The sequence below is a fragment of the Catharus ustulatus genome, chromosome 4 (genome assembly GCF_009819885.2).
Source record: "Catharus ustulatus isolate bCatUst1 chromosome 4, bCatUst1.pri.v2, whole genome shotgun sequence".
In the NCBI taxonomy this organism is placed as follows: domain Eukaryota; kingdom Metazoa; phylum Chordata; class Aves; order Passeriformes; family Turdidae; genus Catharus; species Catharus ustulatus.
In genome coordinates, this window is record NC_046224.1 from 60,306,744 (window position 1) to 60,326,095 (window position 19,352).

General features: G+C 40.8%; 1 protein-coding gene across 1 annotated transcript; it reads left to right on the forward strand.

Moving 5' to 3' along the window:
* Positions 1–2,715: 2,715 nt before the first annotated feature.
* On the forward strand, positions 2,716–19,136 carry LOC116995506 (1-acylglycerol-3-phosphate O-acyltransferase Pnpla3-like). Its single transcript, XM_033058296.2, has 9 exons — positions 2,716–2,962; positions 7,500–7,732; positions 8,073–8,138; positions 10,726–10,935; positions 11,973–12,033; positions 14,089–14,307; positions 14,633–14,765; positions 15,943–16,059; positions 16,907–19,136. Exons 1-9 carry the CDS (start codon positions 2,776–2,778, stop codon positions 17,196–17,198), a joined length of 1,518 nt encoding a protein of 505 aa, XP_032914187.1. The 5' UTR covers positions 2,716–2,775; the 3' UTR covers positions 17,199–19,136.
* The last annotated feature ends 216 nt before the right edge of the window (positions 19,137–19,352 follow it).

A 19,352-nucleotide genomic window follows, 5' to 3' on the forward strand; every position in this document is an offset into this window, starting at 1 on the left:
AATATATTTGATTTTCCTCACAAGGCCTTTCAGGTCTTACTTCATATGCCTGAAATTTTACTTCATATTCCTGAAAATATGGGAAAATTATTATGGCCTTGATTCAGTAAAAGATTAAAGATGTGTCTGCAACACAGATTGCAGTACATGGAGTGATACTTGATAAAAACAGGACTTGACACTTGTCAACAATATTTGATATAAACTATAAACTTGATCAAAACTTGCTACAAACTTGATATAAATCTCAAAACTGCACCTTGTACAATTGCAATAGGGTTGGTAATACTTGTGACAAGATTGTATCACCTTTCTTGGATGGGATCCACCCTGTCGTTACGCACCTCAGCTTAAAATTTTTTGTTTGCTGCCTTTTTATTTTTTGTGAGAGATGTTATTTACTAAGCTAGAGATGATATAGTGGAGAAATTGCACCATCTGTTAGAAGCAGCCCAAGAAGACACAGATACTGAAAAAGGCTGGGCATATGTGGGACACCAGTGCTGTGAACAAATTTGTTATTGTGTACTGGGGGAATTGCAATACATTTAAAAACATTGATGTAAGCTGAGATAGGGAAGAACCTGGATTTACCAGTTCAGAATCTGTGATTCAGCTCCCCTGGCAAGGACTGTGTAGAGCTCTAGAGAAGCCCCATGTGAAGGACCAGTTGCTTTACTGGTTGGGGAGCATTTGTAGCACCTTTGTCATGACAGGAAGCCAGAGGAGCTCAGCTCCCTGAGTGTCACAGAATGGGGGAAATTGGGAATAAAACCCAGCACTCTTCCCATTGTCAGTGCTGTATAGGAGATACTAATGTCAAAGGACCCAAAGCAGAGGAGCAGATGGTTATGAACTGGCCATTTTGCAGAAGAATTAAGATTCCTCTTGACTTTTTGGAAAATGTGGTTCAGGAACAGCCTTCTAGTGACAGTTTAGGGATTAAAAAATATTTTCAAACAGAATTGATGTCTACCAGAAAAACTGAGCTTACCCCTGAAAAACCTATTGATGGGATAATGTTCTGAAAATCTCCTGCTTGCCTGCCATTTAATTGTCTCTGTCAGATTTCTGTAGATGTCCAGAAATGTCCCTCTCTAAACACCTTGGTGTCCATTTTCCAAAGCATGGGTTAAGAAATGGTACTCTCCCACACTTCAGGTCTGAGTAAATAGCAGGAGAGCACACATGAAGTGAATACAAAATATAACACAGCTGGGCCTTTCCTTTAGAAGAGAATGGAAAAGTTACAGAAGTCACAATCACATTTTTAATGAAAGAAGACTCTTCTAGGAAGTGTGAGATGTGGTTTCATCCCTCTTTTCAGCTTCTTCCTTCCCTGTGAACTAAAAGGGCTCAATCTCACACCTTCCTTTTCCCTAAATAATGGGAAGAAGACAGACAAGGTTGGGATTAGAAGTCTTCCTACCCTGCTCATTGAAATGATGAATGGATGAAGCTGAATGGCTCAATAAAACAGAAGTGAGAGCTAACTGAGAAGCTAAACTGGAAATATGGACCAGTGCTTGTGGTGCTCACTTAGAGGCAGAATTATGGCTTCAAGTCCACTCAGACTGAAAAGAGCTCGAATTCTGCTCTCTTCATGGCACTGCTTTCTATAAATGAAAGGTTTCACAACATAACCTCTCCTAGGTGTATTTGGAAAGCATGAACTCCTCTTGGACTCTTCTGAGATGTTATAACATCCCATTTTTAGGATGCAATGCTGCATGCCAGTAGCTAAAAAGGATTTCTGCAGTCCTGAGTGAGGCAATTAAATCCTCAGGATTTCAGACATGCTGTTCTCTGTTTTATTTTCACAGTTGAGCTCTGGGGAGCTCCCTGCTGAGCAAGGTAATTGTGAATTCCCTTCTGAGCTACTCATTTGCAGGGTGAGCCTAATGGGAACTCAGAGATTTGAGGTGACAGAGTCACATACAAATGCCAGTTCTTACAAATTTTAGAGGAAACCTGCCCCTTTTTCAGGGAGCTAAACCCTACCTGGATGTGTACAGAAAATGATTTAGAGCATATCTCTGGCCTGCAGTGCAGCACTACACTGAAATATCTGAACTGTTGTTTAGGAAAATAAGCCTGCGGAGCTGAAAGCATGAGGTCTTCAGTGTCTTAAAGATTATGATACCTCCAGAAGTCCACCAGTACCTGAGACTTAGTTTTGATGCGTCAGACAGCTGCTACTACTGAAACTCTGCCAGATGACGCTGTTCTAGATTTCAGCTGGCATTCAGCTGCTTTGCTTGAACACTGCACCTCACTGACCCCACTGTATCCCACTGATCCCAAACCCCACCGCTCCGTACGGCTTTGGAAGCGCGGTGGGCGCGCCGCGCCCCTCTGGACCGCTCCGCTCGGGGCGAGGATGGGCAGACAGGCGGGGCTGGGGGACGGGCGGAGGCTGCCCGAGGCAAGGGGTCCCAAGGGTCTGAGGGGTCCGAGGGGTCAGAGGGGTCCGAGGGGTCCGAAGGGTGAGAGGGCTCCGAGGGGAACGAACGACGCTCGGCTCAGCGCGCGGATCGCACCCGCGGGACCGCGCCCTGCCGAGGGCGGGGGCGCGAGGAGGCGTGGCCTTATTTGCATGCGCCCTCTGATTGGCTGCCTCGCCTTGTGCCACCGAGCGGCGGCTCGGGATTGGCTGCGGCGCGGCCGGCGGCGGGGGCGCGGCCCCGTGTAACGCGCAGGGCGGCCCCGCCGAGCGCGCTCAGTCGCCGGGCAGCGGCCGCCGCCACCGGAGCGCCCCTACCACCACCGGCGACCATGCTGGACCGCGAGGGCGGCTGGAGCGTGTCCTTCGCCGGCTGCGGCTTCCTGGGCGTCTACCACATCGGCGCCGCCACCTGCCTGCAGGAGCGCGCCCCGCACGTCATCCGCGACGCGCGGCACATCTACGGCGCCTCGGCCGGGGCGCTGGCCGGAGCCGTCCTGGTCGGGGGCGGCTCTCTGGGTCAGCGGCGGGGCCGGGGGAGCGGAGCGGAGCGGGGTGGGCGAGCCCCGGGGAAGGAGAAGGGGCAGGGGCAGGTGCGGCGGGCAGGGCCGGCGCGGCCCCGGGAGCGCTCAGGCCGCGGAGGGCCGGCCCCGGTTCTCTGCTTCCCTTCACCCCTCCATCGCGTGTCCGTGGGCGGAATGAAAGCCCAGCGGGCTCCGTGGCGCAGGGAATGGTGTCGGCGGTGCCCGATCCGAAAGGCCGGAGCTCCTGCCGTGCGCGTCCCTGTGCGGGGCTGCTCCCGCCGGCGCTGTCCGAAGTCCGGGAATTCCCTGGGAGAGAGGGAGGCAGCGGGCCCTGGCACCCTCCGGAGCGAGCCGGCCGGCCCTGCCACCGCTGTAAACAAAGTGTTTGCTCCCGGTTGGGAAATAGAGCATCTCCCGGCACGTGAGGGGCCCGATAGCGTTATCTTGCTTCCTCCAAAGCTGCTCCTTTCTGGGCTAAGGCTGAGAGTTAAGGTCAGGGCTTAGGTTAGCTTTAACGTGCTTTTCCTCTCTAATCTGGGCACGGGGGATGGTGCCAAGGTCGCTTAGGTGTATGATTAGAAACAGTGGATTGAGTAAAACACCTGATTTTTTAAATTGTCGTTTGAACAATCGAGGGAACCTCGTGTTGTATTTGTGCCGGATTAAAGATGTTGGTTTGAAACGAAATGTAGTGTGCTTTGTGGAGTACACACTTATTTTCTAGCAGGAGGAAAAATGCACCTTTTACCTATTTAGGGTCCATGAATATACATTTTTCTAATGAACTAAACTTGATAAAAGCTATCAAAATATCAAGGTGTTCAGGATAGCGACTGGATTGCAGTTTTAAAAACTGTGTGAAATACCTGGAAATCTGAAAGTGGTTTTGTCTTTATACCAAAGAAATCCACTGAGTAACACTTGTCCAGTTCATGACTCCACGCTGATTGTTTTTGCTAGAAGCACCCTTGACTGCTTTAGAACTAGAGGATTTAGTGAACTCAGGTTTTGTCTTAGAAGAGGAGGAGAACAGTGAGTACCTGAATTTGAGGAGGTCTGTGGGTTTTGCTTTTAAATTTCTGAGGAAAAAAACCACTGACTAAAACAGCAGAAATTCTCTATAAAGTGCAGGCGATGCTTTAGTCCCTACACATAAGCTTAATTTCTTCAAAGCATTAGCAGTAAACTTGTGCTGCTTAATTTAATTTTGCTGTAATGTCCAAACATGACACACCTGAGTTATTATGAGCCTGCTATCAGCTTTTAAAACAAATTATGTTTTTCCTCAATAGCTGATAATTTTAGAACATACCCAGTTTTAAGTCTGAAGTCATTGTAAATGATTTGAGAAGGAAGCTGTCTTAAATATTTGAAGCACTCTTAAGCCCAGAAAATTATTTATTATATAATAATTATTATTTATTAATTATAATTATATAATCATATAATTGTTTATTATTATTAAACTTATAAAAGTTTATTTGGCAGTATGAGATAATAACAGCTTTTAAATGGTTTAGCACTTTAATAATTGTTGATTTCAAACTATTACCCTTCCCAATTATTACCAATCTCATATGCCAACTGAGATTTTTGATTTTCTCTAACTAATAGAATACATCTGTGGTCACTGTCCATGGTAGCAGATTCCATGGGCAAGTGTGTTTCCACTGGGAGAAAAAAAAAAAGAAAATGAAAAGCATCACTTAGGAATTAAAAACCAGCCACATTCTAAATCTGTGAATTGCTGTAAATTGACCAAACAAGGTATTCCCATGGCAGTTCTGAGTTTCTAGCTGTAGTGTTTTGTGAGCTTGTGTGAAAGCAGAGGATGGTAAATAATCTCTAAAGAAACACTGTTTTACAATGATAGGATGTTTTGTGAGTTTGTATCATGCCTCTCTTACTCTGATCTACTTTAATGTGCTCTATTTGTGGTTCCTGCAGCTGGAGGTGTAAATCCCTTTTTTCTTTTTTTTTTAACTTGCATTTTACTGTGGGTAGGCAGAGCCCAGCTCTTCCCAGGGATGAGCAGAAGGATGAGAGGCAGCAAGCACAAGCTGGAACCTGGTAAATTCAGATGAGGTGTGAGGAAAAGACAGTTGCTATGAGTGTGGTAAAATAAGAGAACAGGTTCCCAGAGAGGCTGGGGGATCCCCACACTTGGAGTTGTTTGGGGCTTGGCAGGACCCAGCCCTGAACTGGTCTGTTGTGGCTGGAATTGAAGAGGATATTTCGTTTCTTACAGCCTTGCAGCCAGGTGCTTTAAGTGAAGGGTTTTCTCTTTGATTCAGATTACCTGCTGGATAAGTGAGGACTCTCTGGAACTTCAAATGTGGATAAATACAATTATCAGCCATTGAATGGGAAAGAAAAGTGTACTTGTATAGACTGACAAAGAGGTTTTTCCCATTTAGTTTTGGGGAGGTTGGGAAGCTTAACCGTGAGTGTTGTTTTGAGGATGCAGTGCATTCCAGGATATTCCAACTGGAATGTTCCAGTTACACTCCTTGAATGTCCTGGAGATCTGGTGTTTTGGTGGTGCTGTGATCATCCATTCCAGTGGGGCACTTACAGAGAGCAGGTTTAGTGGAGGTTGCAAATATAATGTCAGGTTTTACTCTTTGTGGTAAACTTCTCAGGTTTTGCTCTGTGAAACAAATGAATTGTTAACAAACAATTAAAAATAGGAATGCAGAACTAGAACAAGTAGCAGTTCACATTTATTAGCTTTAGCTCTCTGTGTTTCAAAAATAAAACGGATCAGTACCTGCCTAAAATCCCAGTTTGACTTGAGCTGTAGCCCTTAGACCCTTTTGGAGAAGTTCCTGTTTTGGAATACACCTGCCTAAGAGGTAACTCTATTTTACTACTGCTGAAAGAGGAAGGGAGAAGGAAGAAGGGGTTTAAAATAGGTTACAATAAACAAAATGTCAGCTTTTTTTTGTCCTTTTTTCCCCTATGAACTATTTTGAGCATAGAAATTCTTGTATGTGGAGTTGATCAATTTGCATGCATTTGTTTGCTGTTGATTTGCATTTTAGACCAGGCAAATGACTTGCTTGGTGCATAAGCTTTCAAAACTGCATTTATGTTGGAAAAGGTAATTATTACATATGCTCCAAAACTGCTCTTCCTGGTCAGAGTTCTGATAGTTCAGTATCTCAGACTCCTGCAACACAGCTATTTTTAGAAAGTTTAAAAGATTGAGCATTGCTAAATGAAAAAAAAAAAAAAAAAAGGGAAAATTAGAACTGCTAGAACTGCCTGATTCTGCTTTTGGGAGTAGCTTCATCACTTGTCTCGTGCAATGTGACTTGTGCAATTCTTTTATTTGTGTGTAAAATGTGTTTTACTAAGATAAACATATATTTGACCACGAACAGTGAGCTGTGGCTGAATTGTTTGTTGTCTTCTGGGGTGGGAGGTGACATCAGGCTGGTGTTAGTGGATTTTTGGCCCAAGATTCTCCTCTGTGAGGATGGAATGAAACAATTGAGAGTGTGTCCAATACCTGAGATTCTTTAAAGATGCTCTTTTGGACGTAGACTCTTGGTTGAGAATGATGTTTAGTTATTGCTATTTGAGGGGGGAGATAACATTGTAGACAGATAATATTTTTGGAAATTAATGTGAGCTCAAAGGCTTAAGCACAGTTGTTGCCAGTGCAGTGTTCACATTTCACTTGATAAATTGAATTTTATCTGTTCTAGTAAGTTCAAGTATGTGAGTTCTGAAAATATTTTAAAAAGACCTTGTAGCCTATCACTCAGGTTGATAAGGTGTTACTTTGACCTTCCCCCCATCTCCTCTACCAAACTGACAAGCAATTTCCTCAAAGTGTGACATTCTAAGTTCAAACAAAACGTTGCAGGTGGATGAGCTGCTCTTCCTCCTGTGACTGAATGTGGAAAGGATTTTAGTGTTCTTCAGGAACTGTCCTGTCTTCTGTAGTGGTTTGAAGCTCCCAAACGTAGATTTAATTGGAGAAAAGATTATTCTGTGTGTGTCACTATAAAAATGCACCTATTTAGGTGGAGACCTGTGTGGTGTATTATGGATCTCCTCCACATTGCTTTCCCACTGCTTTTCAAACTTCCCTCCTGGCATTTCTACTAGATCACACTTCATGCTCCTTTTAGTGTGTTTCTGTATCAGTGAGGGAAAATGGTGCCCTGAAACCTTAAGTTTGGTTCATTTTTTTTTTTCCCCCCTCAAAAAATGCATTTCTGGGATGAATAATTCCTGATGCAACTATCTCACATGGGTATTTTACACTTAGAATGATCATCTTAATGACATATAAGTAGCTTCACCAGGAGATCGTTTTTAAAGTTTGAAGTGATTTTTTTTTTGTCTCTCAGAAAACTCCTAAACTCCCTAAACATGTTAGATAATTACTTAATCTGTTAAAAAGCTCTTGCATTTTCATTCTAGCAGTAAGAGAGACAAGTTGGAGCTCTAGATAATGCTTTGTTAGTCCAAATGTGGGTTGTGTTTCTGCTGTTAAATGCAATGCATTTTCTTTCCAGCTCAGGCTTGTGCAGATGTTCTGGCATTAGCTAAAGAAGCTAGAAAGCGAAATCTTGGTCCTCTTCATCCTTCCTTTAATGTGATAAAGATAATAAGAGATGGGCTGATGAGAAATCTTCCAGAGAACACGCACCAGTTGTCATCAGGCAGACTGTGTATTTCACTAACCAGAGTATCAGATGGCAAAAATGCCTTGATATCTAATTTCAACTCTAAAGAAGAAGTTATACAGGTATGTTTCTTTTTGGCAACTTTTAGAAACTTCTATAATCCTAGGTTGCTTTTACATCACTGTTTGGGTTTCTGCTTTAAGCATTCAGGTATTGTTACTCTGACAGTGTTATAAAGGGGAATTCAAGTTTTTTACGCCAGATTCATGTACTGGTGTTCCCAGTCAATGTGTCTGAACTCTTTTAAGGAGGAGGTGCAAGGGATCAGTCATAAAAAAGGGTAAATGCCTTAAAAGTGAGTGGATCTAATGAAACTATAGTCTCAGTGAATAATAAAGACAAATGTTTATGTCAGTAACTGAACAGTTAACATTTGATTTTTATGGTCTCATTTTCTTACAGGCTTTAATCTGTAGTTCATTTGTCCCTATTTATTGTGGCCTCATTCCACCATCCTTTAGAGGTGTGGTAAGTCTCTATTGTTAAGAGCTAAAAATATTCTGGAAATATTTAGAATGCATGTGGGGGTTTTTTGTTATCCTACTGTAAAATAAATACCTTCATCATAGCTTCTAGTAGTGTAGCTGTAACAACTTGCCAAAAAAAGAAATGAGCACTGAGTATGTGGAAGATACTATGTGTATTTTTAATACTCATATTGTCTCTGTCTGCCCTTGCCCCCTAAAATTCATTAATAAAACAAAAAGATATAATAAGATAACAATTATGTAACCTGTGGATAAATATGTATTGAAGGCAGTAATGCTCTTTCATCTGCACACATTTACAGGAAGAGTCACCTATAATTGTTCAATAATAGTTTATTGTATATCTTTGTGTTCTGGCTGTAGGGAGAGCTGCCTTGCAACTGGATTAAAGTTCTTTGTTCAGTTAGGTGCAAACACAGCTCTTTAATGCCCTCTGGTATTTGTATTCAGTATAAGAAAGCTTACTTTTTGGAGGTAAAATATCAGTATATTATTGTGCTCTGTTGTTTCCCAGCAACTTCTGGTTACAAAGCTTCTTATTAGTTTGTGGCTGTACTGGGCTCTCTAAAATCCCCTGTTAAAGAGACAAAAACTGCAGAAAAGTTGGCATGGTTTGTTGTAGGTGTTATAATTACAGGTTTGGAAGCAGATCTGCATTTCAAATCAAGGCAGTGAGGTGGGTGGCTTTTTGTTACCCTGTTCTATTCGCTTGCATTTTCTTTCCTTCCAACTCTGGTGCTCCTTGAACAAGGAGGAGGGAAGGAAGAAGAAAAATTTTAAGGGTCTTTAACAGTGGTTGATTACACCCTGTTCCCAAGGTCAAGAATAGAGGTGAAGTTATTTATTTTTTTTCTTCATGCTGAAATTAAAGCAAAAGTGATTAGAACTGTATTGGGATTTTCCTTATCTGTACTTTTAAACCTTGTATGTCTCCTTAAACTCTTCCAGATTAAAGGTGTTATGAAAACAGGACGTTGGACTGAATCCAAGGTTTAGGTGGATCCAGGCTAATCTGGCTGTTCAATTCTTGTCACCAGACAACAATGTTATTTTAAAAGGCTTAGTTCAGAGTACAAAAACATACAAGTGATGCTTTATTTGGCCATATTTTGAGGAAAGGAAAGCATAATTCTATTCTTTTAATCTTTGAAATTCTTTGGATAAGATTTTAATGCTTGGGAGGCATTTTTGCATGCAACTTGGTAAGCATACCACAGTTACATATGCTTGGCATGACTCCTATAGGCTTCAGCACAACAGAATGTCAAAAATGTAAACTTTGGGGCATGTTGCTGTTTACTGCTTGGCATTCCTGCCTGTATACTGTAAAACAAAGGATAACATTTAAGAAGTGTATCTAGCTGCCAATGAAACAACTTTTGGCTTCTGTTTTTTGGGACTTTTTTTACTGCTTTCAAACACAGCAGTGGTTTTAGATTTTAAAAATTACTTGGAGGAACAGCTGAGCAGATACTCCAGATCATGACAATCATTTAGGTCAGTAGAACAGTGACTCAGACATGTACTTTCACCTTTTAATGATTTCATGAGAAGGGTCCTCCTTTGCCAGACCTGTTGTATTTTATTTATTTTGGGGATTTCACTTGTACTTTAGTGACTGCATTATCCACCTAAAATTTGGCAAGAGCTGCATGCTGCTGGGTCTAGAGGGTGTCCTGGGAAGCTGACAGGCCATGAGCTGCCCTCTTCCCAATTGCTAATGTGTTTCTCAGAATGGTCAGGGCCTGAATATTGGGGCAGCTGAAACTGATAATCCAGGTTGCTCCTGCTCAAATCACTGCTCTGTTACATTTATGTTTTACAAGGACCTACAGTTTAAGTTTGCTGCCCTTTTAGGAAGGAGGACAATATAGCTTCTGAAGCAGCAAAGCTGGTGGTGTGGGAACCAAGCAGTTCCCTGTGTCCCACTGGAGAGCTGGCTGCTCTGAGTGAGTGGAGGGGCTGTCTGCAGCCACTGCAGCTGCTGCACTAGACAGTAGTTACTCCAAAACAGAGCACTTTGTGGCTTGGATCTTAAAATGTCTGAGGGGTGATGCATGAAAACTACAGAAATGGGTGATGCAGTGTGAAGGAGACAAAAGCATAACCTGGAACTTGCACAGAAAGCAAAACAGATGTCTGTGGCTTGGCAAAGTTTCTGCAGCACTGTCCATTTTTAGTCACGCTTTCCTTATGTTCAAATCTTTTGATGCTTTTCTGTCAAATTCTAATTATGAAGAGTACTTTTAAGTTAGAATGGTTTAGTATCTTGGAACTTGAACTTGGAAGCATGGAGCTGCTTTTCTGTGTTTTGTGTGGGATTATCATCTTTAAAAAAACATACATAAAAATCCCAGACAGAGTGTGCTTGCACTGCCTATGGAGCTATAGGTAGGAATGTTTACTGGTATTAGAGAACAGATCATGCCACTCAAAATGTTTAGCTTGGGAGCACCAGGCTTGAGTTAGAGCCTTAAGTGCTGTTTTATTCTTGTGTGGGGCACACAAGACAGTGTCAGGTCAGACAGTGCCAGCTCTTGATGTGCTGTTTCTGCTCCTTTTTGCAGCGCTACGTGGACGGAGGAATCAGTGACAACTTGCCTCACTATGAGTGTAAGAACACCATCACAGTGTCCCCTTTTGCTGGGGAGTGTGACATCTGTCCCAAGGGGAAGTCAGCCAACTTCCATGAGATGAATGTGACCAACACCAGCATTCAGTTCAGCCTGGGAAACCTTTACCGCTTAACACAAGCGCTCTTTCCACCTGAGCCCAAGGTCAGCCCCTGCCTTCCTTTGCTTCATCTCTCCACATGAAAGCTTTTGCAGAAGGTTGCAGTGTCTTAGCATTTCATCCAGTCACACAAACTTCTTTGGTGATGTATCTTGTTTCTATTTTTTTTTCATGTTTTGTCTACATCTTCCTTGGTTCTAGACTCTCTCAGGCTAGAAATGTCCTGCTACTTCTTTCAGTATTTATTTGGGAATTATCACAGGATTCTATCATGAAATCAACACTGGGAAATTAACAACTGTCAGTTTGTAGTCCTTTCATGTTTACCTGCTAAGAGATTAGAGGAAGTTCTGAAGTTTGATGGTTTTGTAAAGGTCTTAATTAATACTTGGCACAGGCAAGTTGCCTTTAAACTTTGATCATTGCTGTTTGCTCATTGCAGATCTTGAATTGCTGTTGTGGAAGATAGAAAAATAAAAAAAAGGCTTGGGATATAGTACAGCAAAGAAGCATTTTCTTCTGGCTGCTGCAGATATATTTTATCTGAGGGCTTTTTGACCACTTGAAGACAAATTTCAAATTCTACTTATGCAGGCTTTATTTTTTTTTTTACTACCCTACTCCTGTAGGTGAGCTGGCATTGCATCTAATAAAAGAGAATCTCATAGGGAAGATAAGTCTGAGCTGAACATCAGAATTGCACAGCTAATTTTTCAAAGCTTTGGGAAGTGAGAAGCACTGGGAGGGAAGGAAGAGAATTGGCACACTCCAAACATGCTGTTTCATTGCTGCTAGCAGCTTCTGAAGAGCTAATCAAGGAAATGAGGGGAGGGAAGCCTTCCAAACTCTTTGAATGCATTCAGTGCATCAGCTGGAAGATAAAGTTAATGTACATGATCATGTATTCATCATCACAGTAACCATATTAACCTGAATCTGTGTATTCCAGCAATTGTTAAGATGATTTTTTTTTTATTGCAAGAATGGAAGATGGTTGAAAGTGGCTTTTCATTCTGCAAACTGTTGATCTGAAGTTGAAACTCCTTTTTATTTGTCTGACTCATTTACTCTATATTTGCAGGTACTTGGAGAGATCTGTGAGCAGGGATATTTGGATGCTCTTAAATTCTTGAAAGAGAATGGTATGTTAAACTTTCAGATAATTGCTGTTTATGTGGTCTTAACCTGAGTTTAAAAAACAAACAAAAAAGCCCCATATCAAAACAAACAAAAAGGGTGAGAGGGTTGTGTATAGCTAAGAAGGGGCTTGGTCTTTGAGAGTTTTGGAGGGATCATGGTTGTTTCATTCTTGTAGAAAGGCCATAGTTGTAGTTCACCTGAGGTGAACTGTGCCATGCAAAAATTGAACTTCTGGAGTTTTGTTAAATCTGTATGAAGCAAATGTTAAGTGAAATTTCCAAAGAGTTCCAGTTCTAGGCAAATCATATTATTACTTGTCTTTGTCTTAATTGTGCAGGATGGGAATAGGCTACTGCTTATTCCCTCCCCTCTGCTGTCATCCAAGTGATTTTCTGATAGTCTAGAAATGGGAGCTGGCTAACAACAATAAAAACTCCTTCACAGACAAACCCTGTGTGAGAAAAGGCTTTAGAAGATGACAGCTGATAATGGAGCAGTTGTTGACACCCAGCTAAGTTTAGGAAGAAGAATTATGAGTTCTGCTACTCTACTCCTAGAATTCTGATAATGTGTTTTATATTGATAAATATTACTGGTCTGCAAACTTTGAGACAAAAAAGCTGAAAACAGTAACTTGGTATTAGGATGAGGTTAACCATGTGCTAAATGTGCCTGGGCCCTGTAGCCTTTGGATGCAGAAGCAAATGGGTACTGAGTCAGAGCAGAGGAATGGGAATAGAAATGGGACTTGTGCACTGTTGCAGATAGTAACAGCTGCAGGATGTAATGCAGTCATTGATGTACTGGTTACTGAATGTTCAAGTTGTCTTGAAACAACTCACTGAAGAACCTCACAGTTCTGCTTAAGAGCTTGAGTTTCTGTAATGGTATTGTTATTATCTTCTATTATTTAATGAGAGAGTCTTGCTTTATAGCTTTTACCAAGTGATTAAAAGCACATGCTCTACAAAGAGCCTCTGATTTGTGGCTACCTGTGCTGAGCTGGGCTCTGTTGCTGTCCTGCGCCCACAGGTTTCCTGTGTGCAAGTTTCCATCTGACACTAATATCTGACATTCCTTGCAGTTCTTCCTCTGTCTCTCTGCCTCATGTCCTCTCTGTATTGCACTATTGTCCTCCTTTTCACACTGCTAATCCTGTGATCAACTTTGTTTTTATTCTGTCACAGGGCTGTTTTGTGTCAAGCTTAATCAGTGATAATTATAACCTTTCCAAGGTCATTCATTATGCATCACCTTTCTTATTAAGTTATTTCAGCTGTAGGAATTCATTCCCCCCCCCCCCCCCCATCTGTGACACTTCAAATATTTTCCTTTGCTAAATTCACTGTATATTCTTTTGACATTTGTCTTTTACTAGTTGTTGCAAGTAGGATATAGGTTCTGTTGTATGCAGGTATAGGTTCTAGTCTTTTTCCATATGTAATTTTATAATGATTTTCTGGAAGCCAAGTGTAAATACACTTCTTGTTTTTCTCTTTGTACCCATGATCTAGTGCTTGTTTCTAAGGTAGTTATCAGTGCTATTTCTTAATTGGCACCAGTTTTGCAATGCAACCCATGTTGATTTAGATCTGTACTTTGGATTAAAAGAAATTGTAACCTTTTGTTTTCCTTTTCAATCCTGTTGTAGGAATACCTCAAAGTACTCATGTGACACCTGCCATGTCAAATTTCCCAAATATCTGATGTGTTTTAAATGCTTTCTTTCAAATACACGTTAAATCAATTTTCCTCCTTTGCTTTCTTGCAGGAAAACAACTTTAGTAAATGACTGTTTCTAGTTTCACTTAATTGTTCACTTTTTTCCTTTTCTTTAGAACCTGTTTTAAAGTAAGACCTAAACCTTCAGAAGAGCCATCACTGTGATTAAACATTTGTGGGATCCTAAGAGCCAGGTGCAATTGAGAATTCTCATGGGGTAGATGGTGGTGCTCCCTCAGGACAGGTCTTTGTTCAGACACACAGCCCTTAGGTGCTGTACAGGTACTCAGGAGACCTGTGGATCAAACCTAAGTGAAAGCTCTTGACTCTTTCAGGTATTCTAAATGAATCTATTTATATCCACTTGTCCTTCACAAAAAGAAGCCCTCATGAGGCTGCACAGCAACACATTGACCAAGTGAAAAGAAGAAAATTGACAGAAAATAACAGAGTAGAAACTTTGAAAATGACCAGCTTAAATGACCAGCTAAAGCAAAATCCATGGCCTTTGGAGAAGAGCATATTTGAGAGTCTACCTCCCAGACTTCGTAAAGGTGCATGCTTCAAGCTGTTTCTTGTAACTCTGAGTGGCAAACTTTGATTTTTTTTTTTTCTTTTTTTTACATTAATTCTTAGATCTATTGCTTAGAAGTTTTGGATAATGTGTTTTGTCCCTGTGGCATGAGTCTGTGTTCCCATATTTTAAAATATCGTAAAGTTAGTTTGTGGTAAGAATGCCCAGAGATGAATTCTTCCATTTTGTAACAGAGCCTTACTCAGTTAATTGGTAATGTTGACTGGATATTACAAAACTCTGAGAAAATTACTGAAACTGCTTTCAGATAGTGTAACATCTTTTCCCTAATAATTCTTCTTAAGCACTGCAGGAAGCTTGTAAAGAACAGAATGGATTCTATGCTCAGTTCTCTAAGCTCTTCCCCATGCGGGTGATATCCTACCTGATGCTGCCATACACACTCCCAGTGGAGTCTGCTTACTCAGTTGCTTTACGGTAAGGAACTTGTACAGAACTCTTCTAGCATTATCATCATTTTGGAAATGCACTCATTGAGAGCTTATTCAGTGTTGGAGGCATTCTGGGACTCCCTAATTCAAGTGGTAACTGTCAAAAGACCCATTATTTCTACCTATGGGATGCATCCTTTTAAAGCTTATATAATCCAAGGCTTGATAAATAAACATCTAAAGAATATTCCTATATAAAACACTCATTACTAATATTTAATTACTGCCTTGTAATTGCTCAAAAGAAGCACCCTTAGTTGTGCTTTCCAGGAGTACATTCTTCATTACTATATTCTGCAGGAGTATCTGAACTCTTTCCACATCCTTCTTGTGCTTCTGTCTGAAGGTCAGGAGTGAAATCCACTGTTTACTCACCATATAAATTCTCTTACCAGTTTTGTTGGTGTTGACTGAAAGTTGTCGTCTTGAAGCAGGGCTTAATTTGATAAGTTTCAATTCTTGTCATGGAGAAATTATGCTCAATAAATAAACCATGAATCCTAAGCTTTGTGCTTGCTTAAGGGAATTCCAGTCCTTGGGCAGCAGATGACATGAGTGTCTTTAGAAAATTTTAAAAAATCAATTCTGGTAATCATACTATATAGAATTCCAGTGAAATATTTTGTTTCTGTGCCACTGAATGTGGTACTTCTGTGCCATTTTTGCTGGATGGGGAGACAGCAAGTTTGCCCAGATTTCTCTGTGGAGTTTTCTTCCTTGCCCCACTCTGATATAGCTGACTCCTGTTAAGGGTATCATAAGGAAAAAAAAGTACATTTGGGACATTGTTGTTTTGCCTTCTCTTTGTTCTTCCATTGTGCTTTTCTTTTGGTCTTCCTTCCTCTTCCATCTTGCTTTAAACTGAGCAGAAAGTTCCTACCACAAAGTTCTTGGAGACAGGACTATTTTACAGGATTCCTGTGCTGGAATGCACACACTGGTCACTCAGAGATGCAGTGATTAGTGCTGCCCCTTTTCTTAGCTTGTAGAAGAGACATGAGAGGGCTAGATGGGAATTCAGGGATGTTGGGAAGAAATGGACACCTTGGTTAGGGGAGGTGATTTGGGAAGAGAAAAGCTATTTTGCATGTGTGACAGGGTGTGTAAAAACATAACTCCACAAATCCCCTGCTTACAGAGCAGTGTTTTGGTTTTGCCTGCAGGTTGGTGAACTGGTTTCCTGACATGCCTGCTGACATTCGATGGATGCAGGAGCAGCTTTTTCGGATTGCTGCCACAGTTTATGCCCAGGCTAAAAGCAAGCTGTTCTGGACAACCAGGTAAGGTGGAGTGCTACTGCATGCAAATGGTGCAGTTTAAAATTCTCTTTTTGAAATCAGTTAAAGCCTTTTCTTGAACAAAACTAGTTTGCTTTTGAGGCATTTCTCTGAGCAAAAATTTACTTCTTGGTATATATTTGCTATTGATTCTACTGTCATCTCTTCAGTTACTTGATGGCACATTTGATCCAGTGTCTTTTCATTCTTTTCTTAATGGTATTTCTGATTACTTTCCACAATAAATTTGGGGATTGTCACCTTCCTGCTTTGACCCTTATTTAGCAGTTTCTCATACTCCAGACTTATCAAGCCTGAGTCTTGTCATCTGAGACAGTCTTTGGGAAGACACAGAATCACAAGTTTGTCTCAGAAATAGCTTCCAAGAGGGGTTCTTTGGACATTGCATCATGATTAAAAACAAACACTGTTTTTCTTCTTGTGGAAAAGCAGCTCAAGCAGTGTTGAAGTGTCTTTGTATGGAAAGTTGAGATATTTCTATTTGTGAGAGGGATTATGGCATGTTGTTTTGTTGGGTTTTTGTTGTTTGGATTTGGTTTTATTTTTGCCAAAAGGACTGCCTGAGAGAACTTTTTTAAAATAGGGTATTCTTGGATAAGACTTCAGTTTCCTATTTCTCAAATTAGAAAAGGCTAACCTGGTGATTCAGGTGCTGGTTTAGAGTGTTCACAAGTTCTGTTCCAGTTGCTCAGGTTGGTGATAAGCTGACTGTCAAATGGAATGCAGAGATGGCCTTCAGGAAGATGAACATCTGTATTTGCTACTTGTGAATGTGACAAAACTGCCATGGAGACACTAATAATCTTTTTCCTTCCTTCTGTTTAAACAGGAAAGACAACTATGCATCACTAAGAAAGTGTCAGACTGTCCCATCTACTGTGGAATTTCATTCTTCATACTGCCACCTTAAAATGCCTCATTCTGCTGCACACATTGAGAGCTGGCTCTGGGAATCTTCATGCTTCATGCACTCAGCTATGAAAAATGCTCCTGCTGATATCCAGGAGCACTCAGACTTGAAGTCCTATCCTAATTTCCTCCCAAATCCTGATGAGTCTGCGTTGGAAATGGATGTTGACTCTTCCTCAGAGACAAGTTTCCAAACTGCTCCAGAGTATTAATTGGGAAGTAGATTCCACAGTTACCAAAACTGAAATTTGGCAGAGAAAATTAAAACCTAGACTAGGGATCATTTTGTTTGTTGCCAATAAGTCTTGGGAAATTACTTGTTTACAGCTTCCTGACAAATCTGCCTTGGGAATTTTACTGTTTTAAGGATTATAAAAACAGTGGCTGCTATACTAAGTAGCAGATTATAGCTCTGTTGAAGCACCAGCTCAATCAACTGTACTAAGACTTGTAGTTAAACACTGTCTCTCTGGAAATAAACCTTTTTAAAAATTGCTTTCAGCATAAAAAATGTAAATTCTCTAAACAGATTGTTAGACAAACAAGCATAGATAACAGAACATTTTTAAAAATGTGATTCTTAATGTTATCTGTTAGTATTACTTTTATAGCACTTAAATGAAATTGAACTTTTCCCTTAAGAGGAATACACAAGTGAGTTTCTTAGTGGCCTCCAGTGTCCATTTGCCTTATGTTTAAACATAGTGTTGTGTTTATGGAAAGTGGTGTGTACAAGATACTGTAGGAACAGTATTAGTCTAGGTTGTTGGATGTACTCTGCAGCTCTATTACCTTTCCTCTGTGTCCCTTTCCCTCCTGAAATAGTTCAGGTGAAAATGATGTGAGAAATGGGGCACCTTCCCCTGGAGTGTAAACAAGTACAGTTTCAGTGACTTCAGAGGATTTGAGGATTTATTTTTTTTTTTGGAACTTAATATGAATCAACTTAATACTTGATCAAGTATTGAAAAGTAGATAAAATAGTGACTGTGGTTAGTAGCAAACAGTATGTGCAGAAGATGTTAAACTTTACAGAAGATGTTAACAAAAATCAGTGTAAGTGGTGAATGATGTTTAGGTTGTCTCTGTAATTGTTGCCCAGTCATTTTTTATTTTTCCCCCTGCAGTTTCAGAGATTTTTCTTTCACTTCCCTGTTGTTAAAGGAAGAAAAAGAAAGGTGTCCCTCCTGTCTCAGTGAGGTCGGATAACCCAAAGGAAGTTTCCCAAGATTGTCAGGAGCAGCAAAAGTGTGAGAATTGGTGGAAGTATCAATATTCAGGGAGCCCTGCAGAGGTCTCAAATAATAGGTTGAAAATTTAGCCAAATCATACCTCTATTGAGAGCTGGCAGCTTAAACCATTTCCACTACAAAGGTTCTGCATGGTTTTAACAAAGACAGTGCTTTAGAGGATGAGGGCATCTGGGAAGGAGAAGTGATATTAGGATTATTTACTGTTCTGATGGCTCATCAGGTCTTGTACAGTTTTTAAGTGAAAGGAAACAATAATGACTTTAAAACTGATTCGCACATGTGTTTGGGTGGAGCATGGGACCTTGGGAAGCTTCTCATTCAAGGGAGGGAATTCTGTGGGAATGCCCAGGGAAGAGCTGCTTCAGGGCCTCTTGTCCAGGGAAAGAGGTTGGATTGGGATGCTCAGGAGGTGGGACATGGGAGTGTGAGCTTTGGGAAAATGTAGTACTTGAATTGGGCCTGCCTTTCAAACAGTCTCTCAGCTGGGATTTCCCTACGCTTGGAGTGCTGCATTGTACAATATTCAAATGGGTTTTAGGCTGGGGAGGAAGTGCTGAGCTCTCTATTTCCATACTCTATGAAGCTGGTGCTACTTTACTTCAACTCTTCTGTTCATTTCTTGGGTGTATATATCATCACACTTGCAAAAAATCGTTGGAATTGTTACTCTAACTACAATTAAAATATACAAGATCTGTTTGAAATTGTCTTCATTCATTAGTTTACCGGTTTGTGTTAGGATTGAAGCAGGAATGCCAAGTTCTGCTTCTGGTCTTTGTTGGAATACTTCTATTAACTACATTTAAATCAACCTTAACCACTTGTTCTGTTGGCCCCAGCTCCCATTTTGTCTCTTTTTTTAATAAAATTAAAACCACCATCTCTTCTGTTACTATGGCTCTTTGAGCTTTCTTGAGTGTAATTCACCCTAGTGCAAGTTAAATCAGAATGTGTTGATGTCATGATGGTTCTGAGGTGATTTTTTTTAAAAGCACTACTCTGAAGCTTGTTCATATTCCAGCAGGACCTGAATGCCACCTCAATTTAAAGTTTTATAGGGTTTTTATCTTTTTTTAGGTTTTTTTTTCAGTTTTGATGGGATTTTTTGTTTGT